At 41.6% G+C, this 17,428-nt stretch overlaps 1 protein-coding gene across 7 annotated transcripts in view; it reads right to left on the reverse strand.

Annotated features, from left to right (window-relative positions):
• Nucleotides 1-13,157: 13,157 nt before the first annotated feature.
• Nucleotides 13,158-17,428, reverse strand: part of LOC139753730 (tuberin-like) — a 582,506-nt gene continuing 578,235 nt past the window's right edge. For all 7 annotated transcript variants that reach the window (XM_071670514.1, XM_071670517.1, XM_071670516.1 and 4 more), the window contains one exon: nucleotides 13,158-13,723. In XM_071670514.1, coding sequence (XP_071526615.1) covers nucleotides 13,496-13,723 — 228 coding nt within the window. In that variant the 3' untranslated portion in view covers nucleotides 13,158-13,495. The remainder of the gene's footprint in view (nucleotides 13,724-17,428) is intronic.

Consider the following 17,428-nt stretch of genomic DNA (forward strand, 5'->3'; position numbering starts at 1 on the left):
TTCAGTTACAAGCCGTCGGGATTTGCCATTCATGTTGCATCATGCAAGCTGTATATCAAGGAATGTCAGAGGGACCTCGATTCTCCAAGCTAGACAAGATGAAACACTCCTGAACTAAGACGTCAAAATTGTAGAAGAGGCATGACAGGTGCTGTTGTTAATTTTATTTTCTTACACTATTTGCGTTCCAAGTGCATATACGCAGGGTTTGCGTACTTCTGTGCATTTTGGCGCGTATTGCGGTTAGCTCTTACTGTCCGGCTTATTGCGCTATAATGGTGATAGGGGCCGCCACTTGTTTCCAGTGTAACATCTGTCTCTGTGCTGGCCACCTGAATGTTTTGGTGTTTGATATCATGTCTACTATTTCGGTCTCAGATTGTTGAAAAGAGCAAGTCTGAGGAACTGATTACGGGCATGTGTTGAGTATGTTGGGCTTGTCATGTGAGAAGAATTATTCTGAAGCAGAGTTGCAGGAAGATTTTAGAGGTGAGAAGCAAGGTTGCTATAGAGCCGAAAATAAAGGTTGTTTGAGAGTTGAGGTGTTGGATTATGCTGGAAAGGAGGTGGAGGGTTTGTCTGGGACTGAGGTGCAAGGTCGTTTTGGAATCAAGATGCAGAATTGTTGTGGTAGAAGATGTTGCTGGATGGTAAGGCCAGAATTTCAACCACCACTAAGTACATCTGAAGTATTGGTAGCAGAGAATGACGACGGTGTCGAAATGGCAGAAGAGGTGGTCAATGGAGCTTCATGGGACTGGATCATTTAGGTCGAGGGCGATCACAATCATGCTTATTCCGGACTTCATCATAACCTTTCTCTTTTTATAGAGCCTGAATTTCCGTAGAAAGTGTTACGTCATGCTGAGGAGCTGAGTCAAGTGGTTGACCTAGGGTGGTTGGTTCAGGTACGGAAGACGGAGTCAGTTTGTTACAGCCATGCCAAACAGCGATTCTTTTCTTATGGCACCTTGGGCACTGCCAGGAATCAGTCGACACAGGATGAATTCTGGCCTATATGCCAGAAACATTTCTCTAGGGCAGAGCAGTAGCTCGAAATATGACCAGTGCCCCAGCCACTGTAGTAGGGTGTATGTGTCTATGGGGAGAGTGATCTTAATCCTTTGGAATTCTCTGGATGGATGGAATTTGCTCACAAAGTGAAACCTTTCAAGAAGTAGTGTTCAGGACACTCTAAACCACAACCAGCCTGTTGGTGGGAACCCCAATATGTTTGAATCTCCCGACGGAGTGTACCCGTTGTAACGGCTGTGACCCATCCATGGTTTGTTCCAGGGGTTGTCAGGTGACAACGTACACTGGGTATTTCTGAGTCTGCTAATCAGTGTCCTTATATTCTAAACCAAGGGTAAGGAGTTCAGTGGATATCTTGCCGGGCCCATGAGATAAGGACAAATCTAGTAAACGAGGACGGCACCTTGCATTGTCCCAGAGCAGGGTTGATAAGATATGCCTTGTTTGTGCTACACCAGCGAATCTTTCCATATTCCTCTCAAGGAGCGAATGCAGGACCAGTTCTCGGAGGCTTTAGGGAAAGGGCACTAGGTAAAGGTGACGGTAAATCTTTGGCATTGCTGTTCCCCAGGGAGTGGCCATTCCAATGAGGGGAAGGATACTGAAGCTGTTTCCTGCCGCCAAAAACAGTGCCTTGTTGGTGGTTCAACGTTGGGCAGGCCACCCAAGGTCAGTTTCCGTGGCCGACTGATCATGGAGAGTCATAGACAGCTCTTAGGTAACTCTTTCTTAGGTACATTTAAGTCCTTCCTGGATACACTTGCCTTTAGTGAAACTTGTCTATCTCTTGGCCATTCTTTTTCATCATCAGAATATATTTCTACGATACAATTGGTAGATCTGTTCAAACTCTCTGTAATAGCACCCTGGCACTGGTATCACTGTCAGCCCCGATGGTGGTAACACTGGCACTGGCATCTCTAGCACGACACTCTTAGTACAGGTATCAGTCGCTCCCAACAGTGATAGCTGTGGCAGTCACCTCCTACAGTGGTAACACTGGCATTGGCATCCGTGGCATTGGTAACTGGCACTGACACCTCTGATACTGTTGTCATTGCTACCCGCGAAAGTGGTAACACTCACAACCTTAAGGCTCGTAGTGCTGGCATCCCTGATATTGCTAGCATTGGCACTGGAACCCTTAGCCCTGATAGCGCTCCTGTTTTTGTGTTCTAACTGACACCCCAGATAATGATAACAGCAGCACTGGCATCCTTGTCCCTAATGGCAATGGCACTGGCACCCTTGTTACTGGTATCACTTGCATTCCCCCCACCCCCTTTCCTCAGTACTGAGCTACACACCAATCACACCTCAGGCCCAACAGTGACATCAAAATGACGTCAGCCAACTAGGTGGTCCCCATTTAGCCCGAGGGTTTAACCGTCCTTTGGCCAAAAGTGGTCGCATGAGTCTCGTTTTCCACCCGTGCACAGCTCTCACATCTGGAATGGCTTTAGCTCTGCATCTTTACTTGAGAGAGTTGGGTTGGAAGCAGTCTGACTCAGAAACTCTCCCAGGTTACTTCAAACTTGACCTGCTTGCTGTACGACGCAATGTTGGCTCACTTTCCTTCTTCTTTAGGCATTACTTTGGTTACTCCTCCTAAGTGCTGATTGCTTGTGCACTCCACCATTAGTTAGACCACGCCATATTCGGCAAGCTGCTGCGCGACATGATTACTGCGTGACCGCTGACGACTCAAGGGTGGGCCGTTTTGATACCTTATAGTTTCGATGCACCTCGAAGCTTTGGAACTCTCAACCCTCTCATGTCTTTCCCCATAACCATAACCTAGCTCATTCTAAAAGACAGGTTTTTCACTTCCTCCAAAATTCGTAAATACCTTCTCTTGTCTCTTTCATTTTCATCAACCTCTATATTCCAATCATGGCCCGGCCTTGATGTACTTTTGTCCTTGACTGGAGCTTTCAACATAAAAAAGAACGGTTTGTCTCGGCTATTCTCTTAATTTATAATTCTAGCAACTGGTTAGAGGACGATGTCTATTCGCAAGACCTATCATGTAGCTTAAATTGCTAGGTAATAACCATATTGAGACCGTCATCAACCACATCTTAGACCAACTTTGGAGTCTGTTTGGGTCCCCTTGTAGGCTCATGCAATCCTCTTCACTCATGACTTTTGCAACATCTGCAAACATATTCAGGTAGGATTCCATACCAAGCAATTCATTAATGTAGATCAAGAACCGAACCCTGCGGCACTCCACTGGTCACCTCAAACCATTTGGAAAAGGCTCCTCTAACATGCATCCTTTGTTCCCTTTTACTGAGATAATCTGTCCGACGATGGAGTTTCCCCTTATTCCTGCTTGGGACTTTAGCTTCATAATCAGCCTTGTATGTGGTAGAGTGTCAAATACTTTCTGGCAATTGTGAATATCTCACTGAATGCAACCATGTCTTTGTGATTCTTAGTTTTTATAAGTACTCCCTGGCTAGATGACTCTAAGTCAAACAGAACCATAACTGGTGGGCCCCTTACATCATGGTTTATAACTTCCTGTTCTTTCCCTTATCACAAAAGATGCCTCTGTCAGTTTCATAGGCTCCAGCACACATCTTAAGGCCTGTCTACACGAGCGGGCCTGATCGGCGGGTTTGCCCGTTAACGGGCAAATTCTGGCGGGCCTGCCCGTCAATGTTGTCCACACGACCGAAGTGATGAACAGCCGGGCCTGCCCGACGATGTTGCCAGTAGCGGGTGGAGTGCGGTACGAGAACCATGGTGCCTAGCATTGTCAAGGAAAAGATTTTGTGCTCTATGATAATAGCTTTGTGTCTCAAGAAGAAAAAGAAGAAAAGGATATGGTGTAAAGATTGGTTAAAGAAAAGAATTATGTTTGGAAGCATTGCAACAATACTTCATGAACTACAAAGTAGTGAGGAACACGACTTCAGAAATTACCTGAAGATGTAAACATGGATTCTTACGATAATGGTCAATCAAAGTACTAGTAAGTGCTTTAGACCAAAAAAATGTTGGTGGCTCACTAGAGTTATCCTGGGCTGCCATCGTTAAATGTTCACTGTGCTACTATGCCGTGGGATGTGGGATGAAGGCCTGCGTCTGGCAGGGCAGAAACTCCAGCTACCGGGCACCAGCTCAGTGATTTCGCTCGGCGGGCTTTCGGGCAATTTGATCGTTTGCCCGTCAAATATGCCCGTTAACGGGCAAGCCCGCCGATCAGGCCCGCTCGTGTAGACAGGCCTTTACACATTTTCTCCTCTTTTTCTTCATTATCTGGTGCAGGAACATCTTCCAATCAAAAGATAACCAGCAATTTATGTCTATCAACTTCTTCTTTCATAATCTAATTTTGGTTCCATTTTTTCAGCCAGATCCTCCTCGGTGGTAGTGTCAACCTCTGTGTCTCCAACCTTCTCTGTAATCTCTTTCTAACCTTCAAAATCTCTCTTTGGGCTAGCAAGCACTAGTTCTGTATTCTCTGCATTTATCGAAATCTTCCATCAAGAAGCCCATATACTTTTTTGCTTCATATCTAACAGAATACAATAATCTTTCAACCTATTTGCTCAATTTCCTGTTAACCTCTGTTTGTGTCTTCCCAGGTCTATGTTCCTCCCCTTCACTCTTAACACTCTATTGCTCTGTTTCAAAATTTGCTCCTAATCTTCCCTTATCTCTTCTTTCCTCAGTCTCTGTGTATTTTTGTTCTTGATCAGCTTTTGATGTCATTCCAGTAGATTCATTGTACACTTTCATCCTTTCTTCTATGTGAAAGTCTCCCGGTAATGCTCCTGCAATTTCTTGTCCAATGGCAATCAAATTTTTCTTATGATTGCACAGCCTCCAGTACTTTGCCTTCTTTTTACTGTCTTTTATCTATCCTGTAATTTGGTGTTTCTTGGACCACTTCTCATAAACTGTTTCTGTTCTACTCTACGTTCAAGCCTTTCCTAATGGTCCTTGAACGGCTTCTTCAATTTTCCATACTCTTAGCTCTAATTGTGTTATCTTCTAATCTTGCTTCTTTGTAAGCTACAACAGCATCCCTAAACATTTCTATTAATTTATCTTGTTTCAACTGACTGCTTTTTGGCATATCTCTGCAACTAAATCCATCCTACTCATTTTTGGTTCAGGTAGTGCTAGAGGTCCTTAACTTATCACCTAAAGTAATACTAGTAGCAATTACTGAAGATTAATTAAGCGTATCATCCTACAACTTGAGAAGAATTATAGAAGCCTAACTGCCCTGGTATTGCATTTTGGTTACACTAAAAAAATTACACTTCCTTTTGATAATTCTGCACTTTAATGCACTAATTTACTGCACCAGTTCACTTTACAGTGTCATACAGTCATTGTCTTACAAACTGGATATCTTTAAAGGGAGAGAGATAAAGATCTTGATTCACTTAAGAAGGCAACACTCCTTCACTTTATATGAAGCTGGGAAAGCTTCTACTCTTAAACCTCATTTAAACTCCAAAATTAGTACTCTCAAACTGAATATCTAATGCATATACCACAAAGGGACCTTTTATCCTCTGCTCCTCTCTTACTTTTACATAACAGGCTTCACAAGTTGTAGATCCTCCAAAATCTTGAATAAAGTTACATCTTGAACATAAAAGGCCTAGTGACACATCAAACTGGCGATTGCAATATTGGAGCGAGGGGTGGTCTAACATCAGAGAGGTGCTAAATATCACACAATGAAATTACATTGTTGAGATGAACAATGAAATAAAAAGAATGGAAAATACAAATCTTCCAAAAATCATCTGGACTAGATTCATAAAGAGGGTGACCACCTGGAAGACTTTAAATCAAAAGAAAGAAATTAGTTTGCATTTTTAGCATACACTTAAAGCAAGAACAAGCTAATTTTACTGGACCACTTAATAGGAGAAGAGTAGTGAAAACCAGTAACTGACTGGTAGGAAACCTTACAGACATCATGTAAAAAGATAAAAAATGTACACATTCTTATCCTTGTATATATTTTTGCACAAATGTTACCAGACTGTGCCTGCTTAAGGTTACACAACAAATGGAAAGATATCCTTGGGGAGGCTGCATCATCTTCTGTCAATAAAACAGTATGATTTCAATCCTGAGATTAGCACAGCCTTGAGGCTATAGGATCCCCTGGATAGAGGGGTCCTGAGGTTTGGCCCCAGAACCCCTAAGTAAAAATGTTCTGGGGTCATAATAATAACTAATACTTCTATGTACTGAATTTTCAAGTTTATCATTGTATACATATGTAGGTGTTTGTATGATCACATTGATAAACTTGTATAAGTAAATGTTTTTTTTTTTTTTTTTTATACTTTGTCGGTCTCCCGCGTTTGCGAGGTAGCGCAAGGAAACAGACGAAAGAAATGGCCCAACCCCCCCCCATACACATGTATATACATACGTCCACACACGCAAATATACATACCTATACAGCTTTCCATGGTTTACCCCAGACGCTTCACATGCCTTGATTCAATCCACTGACAGCACGTCAACCCCGGTATACCACATCGCTCCAATTCACTCTATTCCTTGCCCTCCTTTCACCCTCCTGCATGTTCAGGCCCCGATCACACAAAATCTTTTTCACTCCATCTTTCCACCTCCAATTTGGTCTCCCTCTTCTCCTCGTTCCCTCCACCTCCGACACATATATCCTCTTGGTCAATCTTTCCTCACTCATTCTCTCCATGTGCCCAAACCACTTCAAAACACCCTCTTCTGCTCTCTCAACCACGCTCTTTTTATTTCCACACATCTCTCTTACCCTTACGTTACTCACTCGATCAAACCACCTCACACCACACATTGTCCTCAAACATCTCATTTCCAGCACATCCATCCTCCTGCGCACAACTCTATCCATAGCCCACACCTCGCAACCATACAACATTGTTGGAACCACTATTCCTTCAAACATACCCATTTTTGCTTTCCGAGATAATGTTCTCAACTTCCACACATTCTTCAAGGCCCCCAGAATTTTCGCCCCCTCCCCCACCCTATGATCCACTTCCGCTTCCATGGTTCCATCCGCTGCCAGATCCACTCCCAGATATCTAAAACACTTCACTTCCTCCAGTTTTTCTCCATTCAAACTCACCTCCCAATTGACTTGACCCTCAACCTTACTGTACCTAATAACCTTGCTCTTATTCACATTTACTCTTAACTTTCTTCTTCCACACACTTTACCAAACTCAGTCACCAGCTTCTGCAGTTTCTCACATGAATCAGCCACCAGCGCTGTATCATCAGCGAACAACAACTGACTCACTTCCCAAGCTCTCTCATCCCCAACAGACTTCATACTTGCCCCTCTTTCCAAAACTCTTGCATTTACCTCCCTAACAACCCCATCCATAAACAAATTAAACAACCATGGAGACATCACACACCCCTGCCGCAAACCTACATTCACTGAGAACCAATCACTTTCCTCTCTTCCTACACGTACACATGCCTTACATCCTCGATAAAAACTTTTCACTGCTTCTAACAACTTTCCTCCCACACCATATATTCTTAATACCTTCCACAGAGCATCTCTATCAACTCTATCATATGCCTTCTCCAGATCCATAAATGCTACATACAAATCCATTTGCTTTTCTAAGTATTTCTCACATACATTCTTCAAAGCAAACACCTGATCCACACATCCTCTACCACTTCTGAAACCACACTGCTCTTCCCCAATCTGATGCTCTGTACATGCCTTCACCCTCTCAATCAATACCCTCCCATATAATTTACCAGGAATACTCAACAAACTTATACCTCTGTAATTTGAGCACTCACTCTTATCCCCTTTGCCTTTGTACAATGGCACTATGCACGCATTCCACCAATCCTCAGGCACCTCACCATGAGTCATACATACATTAAATAACCTTACCAACCAGTCAACAATACAGTCACCCCCTTTTTTAATAAATTCCACTGCAATACCATCCAAACCTGCTGCCTTGCCGGCTTTCATCTTCCGCAAAGCTTTCACTACCTCTTCTCTGTTTACCAAATCATTTTCCCTAACCCTCTCACTTTGCACACCACCTCGACCAAAACACCCTATATCTGCCACTCTATCATCAAACACATTCAACAAACCTTCAAAATACTCACTCCATCTCCTTCTCACATCACCACTACTTGTTATCACCTCCCCATTTGCGCCCTTCACTGAAGTTCCCATTTGCTCCCTTGTCTTACGCACTTTATTTACCTCCTTCCAGAACATCTTTTTATTCTCCCTAAAATTTAATGATACTCTCTCACCCCAACTCTCATTTGCCCTTTTTTTCACCTCTTGCACCTTTCTCTTGACCTCCTGTCTCTTTCTTTTATACATCTCCCACTCAATTGCATTTTTTCCCTGCAAAAATCGTCCAAATGCCTCTCTCTTCTCTTTCACTAATACTCTTACTTCTTCATCCCACCACTCACTACCCTTTCTAATCAACCCACCTCCCACTCTTCTCATGCCACAAGCATCTTTTGCGCAATCCATCACTGATTCCCTAAATACATCCCATTCCTCCCCCACTCCCCTTGCTTCCATTGTTCTCACCTTTTTCCATTCTGTACTCAGTCTCTCCTGGTACTTCCTCACACAGGTCTCCTTCTCAAGCTCACTTACTCTCGCCACCCTCTTCACCCCAACATTCACTCTTCTTTTCTGAAAACCCATACAAATCTTCACCTTAGCCTCCACAAGATAATGATCAGACATCCCTCCAGTTGCACCTCTCAGCACATTAACATCCAAAAGTCTCTCTTTCGCACGCCTGTCAATTAACACGTAATCCAATAACGCTCTCTGGCCATCCCTCCTACTTACATGCGTATACTTATGTATATCTCGCTTTTTAAACCAGGTATTCCCAATCATCAGTCCTTTTTCAACACATAAATCTACAAGCTCTTCACCATTTCCATTTACAACACTGAACACCCCATGTATACCAATTATTCCCTCAACTGCCACATTACTCACCTTTGCATTCAAATCACCCATCACTATAACCCAGTCTCGTGCATCAAAACCACTAACACACTCATTCAGCTGCTCCTAAAACACTTGCCTCTCTTGATCTTTCTTCTCATGCCCAGGTGCATATGCACCTGTTTATACTTGTGCATATTTTCTTACATATATAAATGTTTATTTATGCAGGTAATTTTCAACATGCAATACATTTACATATTCTTTATGTCCAAGGATGAAGGTGAGAGTTGATACGAATAACAAACACGAAGGTTATCAAGTGCAGCAGTGTAGAAAGAAAGGTTGGTTGGAATGAGTTTGAGAGGAGAAAACCTTGAGATAGTAGAATTTTGTAGGTGCCCAGGAATGGACATAGCCGTGAATACAAGTACAGAAGCTGAAGTGATCCAAAGGGTAAGCAAGGATTCAAAGATCCTGGGCACTTTGAGGAGTAAGTGGAAAGAGAGGTCACTGTCTGTGAGGGTAAAGATGGGTATGTTTGATAGAACAGCTATCATGAAAACACTGTATGGATGTGATCCCTAGATAACAGAGTACAGGACAGGATGGATGTGGTGGTAATGAAATATATGAGAACAATGTGTGATGAGGAGAGTTGATTAAGAAATTATAGGGTAAGAGACAGAAAAGGTAGTAAGAAGAGTATGTATGGAAGAGCTGATGAAGGTGCACTGAAAAGGGTTGGAATCATGGAGAGGATTAGCGAGGAGAAGCTGACTAAGTGGATACTAAATACATGTTAGAAGAGGAGGGAACAAGAATGGAGAAACCAAGGAAGAGGTGGCAGGATGGAGTGAAAGATGCTTGGAGTGTTCAGGGACTGAACATGCAGGTGAGTGCAAGGCATGCATGAGATTGAGGAATTGGGGCAATGTAGTATGCAGGAGGCAATGTGCTGTCAATGGAACGAACCAGGGTATAAAAAGCAGAAAGGAGAAACCATGTAAAGGTCTGTGGGGTGTGGCTGTGGATAGGATTTGTTTTTTGCAGCATTATACATGAGAGTTAAAGGGTGGATGTGAGCAAATACAGCCATTATTCTTTTCATGCTGGTGTTCCCTTATCATGGAGGAAAAGGCTGACAAGTTTGAAAAACACTTATATAAATATACATTTGAGCATACATCTTTGGGGTTGTTAGGGATGTGAATGCAAGTGTTTTGAAGAGAGGGGCAAGTATGCAGTTTGTTCTCAATGAGAGGGCTTGGGAAGTGAGTCAGTTGATACAGCGCTGGTGGCTGATTCAGGTAAGAAACTACAGAAGTTGGTGACGAAGTTTGGTAAAGTGTTTGAAAGAAGAAAGCTAAGAGTAAATGTAAATAAGAGCAAGGTTATTAGGTTTAGTCAGGTTGAAGGGCAAGTTAATTGGGGAGGTAAGTTTGAATGGAGAAAAACTGGAGAAAGTGAAACGTTTCAGATATCTGGGAGTAGATTTAGCAGCGGATGGAACCGTGGAAGTGGAAGTGAGTCACAGGGTGGGGGAGGGGGCGAAGGTTCTGGGAGTATTGAAGAATATGTGGAAGGCGAGAACGTTATCTCAGCAAGCAAAAATGCTTATGTTTGAAGGAATTATGGTTCCAACAATGTTATATAGTTATGAGGCATGAGCTATAGATAGGGTTGTGCAGAGAAGGGAGGATGTGTTGGAAATGAGATGTTTGAGGACAATATGTGGTGAGAGGTGGTTTGATTAAGTAAAAAAAGGGTAAGAGAGATGTGTGGTATAAAATGAGTGGTTGAGAGAGCAGAAGAGGTTGTATTGAAATGGTCTGGTCACATGGAGAGAATAAGCGAGGAAAGATTGACAAAGAGGATATGTTTGTCAGAGGTGGAGGGAATGAGGAAAAGTGGGAGACCAAATTGGAGGTGGAAGGATGGAATGAAAATGATTTTGAGCGATCGGGGCCTGAACATACAGAAGGGTGAAAGGCATGCAAGGAATAGAGTGAACTGGAACGATGTGGTATACTGGGGTCACCATGCTGTCAATGGATTGAACCAGGGTATGTGAAGCATCTGGAGTAAGCCATGGAAAGTTTTGTAAGGCCTGGATGTGGAAAGGGAGCTGTGGTTTCGGTGCATTACACATGACAGCTAAAGACTGAGTGTGAACGAATGTGGCCTTTGTTGTCTTTTCCTAGCTCTACCTTGCACGCACGCGGGGGAAGAGGGTTGCCATTCCATGTATGGAAGGGTGGCGACAGGAATGGATGAAGTCAGCAAGTATGAATATGTACATGTTTATATATGTATATTTCTGTGTATGTGTATGTATACGTTGAAATGTATAGGTATGTATATGTGCGTGTGTGAGTGTTTATGTATATACATGTGTATGTGAGTGGGTTGGGCCATCCTTTCGTCTGTTTCCTTGCGCTACCTCACTAACACAAGAGACAGCGACTAAGTATAATAAATATAAATAAATCTATCATTTCATATAAACACATTGGATACAAGCTGATGTGTGTGAGAGAAATTTCAAGTTAGGATCATATACAGATTTCATCCTCCGGTTTGTGTTCGCACTTCTATTCTCTGAACACTTGAGACAAAAATTATAATGCATATGTATACAAATAATAAGATCTGATACCACCAACACTCCCAGTAACTTCATATCAGGCATGTTATCTATCATGCTCTTTCACATAAAATTACTTTTATCCACTCTTATCTGTACAGTACCTACACATGTACGAGTATGTATTTCTGTGCTATACAGATATTAGAAACATTCAGAGATAATGACAGACAAAGTCTATGTTTTTTGTTTTGTTTTTACATCTGCTACACTCTTAGGAATTCTCTAAATAAGTCATTCCCTCTCCCAGTGTCACTAAAATTGTAATCCATTCACATCATTAGTGAATTTATCTCCAAGATGGGTAGGAAGCCACTAACTAGGGAGGTACAACCTGCTTGGTTATTGTGTGTATGTGTGTGTGTGTGTGTGTGTGTGTGTGTGTGTGTGTGTTTAGTGACAGTTGTGTAGTGAGTCAGCAATTCAGTGATCATCAAGTTGCACTCCTCTGACCCAGGTAGCTGTCTTTTCTGTCTGCCTTCCTCACACATGGTCTCCTATCATTCTTTCCACAAACATATAATCTCTTCTTGTCATACATAACACTTGACAACACTTAACTCACACAACTCAATCTTTGTGACACTAGATTTTTCTATGGCGAACAATATATACCACCCATGCCTTTTGGCTAAGGATAGGAGCAATAGATAATAGTAGTGGGTAAGAACATTAGGTAGATATAGTAGACAGAAAAATTAGGCAGGAATAGGGAGAAATAGTAGGTTGTAACGTAAGGTAGTAGTAGTCGGTAGGAACATTAGGCAAAAGCCTCTGGAAACACTATGCCAGTGGCCTGTTAAGGTTAAGGCACTAAATGCTAAGAAGTGGTAGCGGAGTTCACTAGTTATACATACTTTTACCATGGCCACCCCCTCAAGGGAGTTCTGGGAGGGAAAACAAACATCATAGATATAGACAGGTACGTAGAGTTCTCTAAATAGCAAACAGTTTTCTCCAGGGGTCATATTCATCATTAGCCTTCTAATCTCAACATGCTATAGCCATCAAGGAATGACATTAAGGCTTAACAGTACCTTTCTGAGAGATATATTTTAACAGCCAAAAACTTTTCATTTATCATTTTCCATCTTAAATCAAGCAGCTGTAGCAAAATTATTTTCCACTGCCAAGCCTGATTTTCACCAGCTATAATCCCAATCATGTTTTCTTTACAAAGCATACTACTTTACCTACTTGTCTGAATTTTTCAATTAGCAGTTCCAATCTATCCCTCTAACTTAAATTTATACCTATAACTTCACAATGAATCACACTTATCTGAATGTACTGGATTTACAGATCTTCACATACACCTTAACAATGTCTCCCATAATGTAAGAATCTGCCATAAATTTCACATGCCCATCATGAGTCTGACCTAGATTTACCCTGAAAATAACTTTCAACATCAAACCTCAAACCATTTATCATTACAAACAACAAAGAGGAAGACTTTACAATTAAGTCTCTAGTTCAAACGGAAACAAGTTGTAAAGGAAATTAAAACTCTTCTTAATACAAAATTCATTTAATAACCTCAAAATGGCAGACATATACATCTTTCCCGACAAAAAGTAACATACATAAATCTTTATCATGTGCAATAGCTTACTGATGCAACCTAAAATTTATCATGTAACAACAGCATTGCCATAAAACAGCATAATAAATACAGTAAAAATCACGCAATTCGAAATGGAAATTAGCAAATGCTGAGCCATCATAAATCAAACTCTCTTTAATTTTTCCTCACTAAAATGACCGGTAATCATATAAAATGCATTCTATAGAGAAAAAAGAACATTTTACCCCATTGCATAATCACTTGCCCTCTTTCCATTTCTAAATCATTCTGTGGAATATATCCGATGTTCACTGCCGCCAGTTCTACTTTTTCTTACAACTAAATCTGTAAAATCTATCAACTCTCGAGGTTTCTCCCACTTTGACCTATTACCAATGTCTTGGAGTACAATTTCACGGATCTTTCTGATCTTCCTTAACCTTTCTATCCAGTTACCAGCATATGGGCTGAAGGGTAGGTGATAAAGCGATTCCCAAACCACTGAAGCAAGCTGAGAAAATAAGAAAGCAACGGTTTTAAATAAATCTTTACTGAAAAACAAATATATCATAAAACATGTTAACAGGGTTGAAGATATAGGTAAGCAAAGATGTGGGGAAAAAAAGAGGCCTAATTTTGGCAAGAAAGGATAGGTAAAGCCAAGAAATAAGGGGAAAGGAGGACATTAGCCATTGGTCATGCACAATAGAGTAGGAACATTACTTGTAAGGAAGGAGGCAAATTATCAGAGAGCGATGAGACTGACATCATACCTAAACTGTTCTGTAGTATCATTTTTTTAGCATAAATATGGAGTTCTAAATTTGTGGAGTCCCTTCTCTAACTTAATTTACCATCACAGAGCCTTTATAAAATTATGTATATGATAAGCAATCACAATATTTCATCTAGCTTGTTCCATTCATCCATTCCTACTGTTTTATACACAAACCTCTTACTTTAAATGATAGTTAAGTTCTTGAAAATGATCACATTAATGAAAAAATCAGTAAATCAAATAATGTAAGTAATGTAACTGAGGGAGTTTCATTATCAATAAGACAGTATCGAATATTATACCAATGAAAAACTACAGTATACTAGTAATGGGAAATATAAAATACTATAATTTCCTGGGGATAGGGGAGAAAGCATACTTCCCACTTATTCCCCATGTATTGTAGAAGGCAACTAAAGGAGGTGGGAGCAGGGGGCTAGAAACCCTCCCCTCCTTGTACTTAACTTTCTAAAAGAGGAAACAGAAGAAGGAGTCATGAGGGGTGCTCATCCTCCTTGAAGGCTCAGATTGGGGTGTTTAAACGTATGTGGATGTAACCAAGATGAGAAAAAGGATAGGTAGGTAGTATGTTTGAGGAAAGGAATCAGGATGTTTTGGCTCTGAGTGGGACGAAGCTCAAGGGTAAAGGGAAAGTGTGGTTTGGGAATGTCTTAGGAGTAAAGTCAGGGGTTGGAGAGAGGACAAGAGCAAAGGAAGGAGTAGCACTACTCCTAAAGTAGGAGTTATGGGAGTATGTGATAGAGTATAAGAAAGTAAACTCTAGACTGATATGGGTAAAACTAGAAGTAGATGGAGAGAGATGGGTGATCATTGGTGCTTTGCACCTGGTCATGAGAAAAGATCATGAGAGAAAAGTGTTTTGGAAGCAGCTGAGTGAGTGTATTAGCAGCTTTGATGCAAGAGACCAGGTTTCAGTTATGGGTGATTTGAATGCAAAGGTGAGTAATGTGGCAGTTGAGGGTATAATCAGTGTACATGGGGTGTTCAGTGCTGTAAATGGAAATGGTGAAGAGCTTCTAGATTAATGCTGAAAAAGGAAAGGTGATTGGGAATACCTGGTTTAAAAAAGAGATATACATAAGCATACATAAGTATACATAAGTATACGTGTTAATTGATAGGTGCATGTGAAAGAGAGACTTTCGGATGTTAATGTAGAGAGAGGGGCAGTTGGAAGGATGAGAAGATTTGTAGAGGTTTTCAGAAAAGAAGAGAGAATGTTGGGGTGAAGAGAGTGGTGAAAGTAAGTGAGCTTGGAAAGGAGACTTGTGTGAGGAAGTACCAGGAGAGACTGAGTGCAGAATGGAAAAAGGTGAGACCAAATGACATAAGGGGAGTAGGAGAGGAATGGGGTGTATTTAAGGAAGTTATGATGACTTGCACAAAAGATGCTTGTGGCATGAGAAAGTTGGGAGGTGGGCAGACTACAAAGGGGAGTGAGTGGTCGGATGAAGAAGTAAGATTGTTAGTGAAAGAAGAGAGACAGGCATTTGGACAATTTTTGCAGGGAAGTAGTGCAAATGACTGGGAGATATATAAAAGAAAGTGGCAGGTCAAGAGAAAGGTGCAAGGGGTGAAAAAGAGGGCAAATAAGAGTTGGGGTGAGAGGGTATCATTAAGTTTTAGGGAGAATAAAAAGATGTTTTGGAAGGAGAAAAATAATGTGCATAAGACAAGAGAACAAATGGGAACACTGGTGAAGGGGGCTAATGGGGAGGTAATAACAAGTAGTGGTGATGTGAGAAGGAGATGGAGTGAGGACTTTGAAGGTTTGTTGAATGTGTTTGATGATAAAGTGGCAGATATAGGGTGTTTTGGTCGAGGTGGTGTGCGAAGTGAGAGGGTTAAGGAGAATGGTTTGGTAAACAGAGAAGAGGAAGTGAAATCTTTGCAAAAGATGAAAGCGGGCAAGGCTGCAGGTTTGGATGCTATTGCAGTGGAACTTATCAAGAAAGAGGGTAACTGTGTTGTTGATTGGTTGGTAAGGATATTCAGTATATGTATGGTTCATGGTGAAGTGCCTGAGGATTGGCAGAATGCATGCATAGTGCCATTGTACAAAGGCAAAGGGGATAAGAGTGAGTGCTCAAATTACAGAGGTATAAGTTTGTCGGGTATTCCAAAGAAATTCTATGGGAGGGTATTGATTGAGAGGGTAAAGGCATGTACAGAGCATCAGATTGGGGAAGACCAGTGTGGTTTCAGAAGTGGTAGAGGATGTGTGGATCAGATGTTTGCTTTGATGAATGCATGTGAGAAATATTTAAGAAAACAGATGGATTTGCACGTAGCATTTATGGAGCTGGAGAAGGCATATGATAGGGTCGATAGAGATGCTTTGTGGAAGGTATCAAGAGTATATGATGTGGGAGGTAAGTTGCTAGAAGCATTGAAAAGGTTTTATTAAGGATGCAAGGAAAGTGATTGTTATCCAGTGAATGTTGGTTTGTGGCTGGGGTGCATGATGGCTCCATGGTTGTTTAATTTGTTTATGGATGGGGTGGTTAGGGAGGTAAACGCAAGAGTTTTGGAGAGAATGGCAAGTATGCAGTCTGTTGTGGATGAGAGAGCTTGGGAAGTGAGTCAGTTGTTGTTCTCTGATAATACAGTGCTGGTGGCTGATTTGGGTGAGAAACTGCATTAGTTGGTGACTGAGTTTGGTAAAGTGTGTGAAAGAAGAAAGCTGAGAGTAAATGTGAATAAGAGCAAGGTTATTAGGTTCAGTAGGGTTGAGGGACAAGTTAATTGGGAGGTAAGCTTCAATGGAGAAAAACTAGAGGAAGTGAAGTCTTTTACATGTCTGGAAGTGGATTTAGCAGCAGATGGAACCATGGAAGTGGGAGTGAGTCACAGGGTGGGGGAGGGGGTGAAGGTTCTGGGAGCGTTGAAGAATATGTGGAAGGGGTCAACATTATCTTGGAGAGCAAAAATACGTATGTTTAAAGGAATAGTGGTTCCAACAATGCTATATGGTTGTGAGGCATGGGCTATAGATAAGGTTGTGTGGAGGAGGGTGGATGTGTTGGAAATGAAATGTTTGAGGACAACATGTGGTGTGAGGTGGTTTGATCGAGTAGGTAATGAAAGGGTAACAGAGTGTGTGGTAATAAAAAGTGTGGTTGAGAGAGCAGAAGAGGGTGTGTTGCCATGGTTTGGTCACATGGAGAGAATGAGTGAGGAAAGATTGACAAAGGATATATGTGTCTGAGGTAGAGGGAACGAGAAGTGGGAGACCAAATTGGAGGAGGAGGGATGGAGTGAAAAGGATTTTGAGCGATCAGGACCTGAACGTACAGGAGGGTGAAAGGCGTGCAAGGAATAGAGTACATTGGAACGATGTGGTATACCAGGGTTGACGTGCTGTCAATGGACTGAACCAGGGCATGCAAAATGTCTGGAGTAAACCATGGAAAGTTT

This window comes from Panulirus ornatus, chromosome 15 (assembly GCF_036320965.1).
Source record: "Panulirus ornatus isolate Po-2019 chromosome 15, ASM3632096v1, whole genome shotgun sequence".
Classification (NCBI taxonomy): domain Eukaryota; kingdom Metazoa; phylum Arthropoda; class Malacostraca; order Decapoda; family Palinuridae; genus Panulirus; species Panulirus ornatus.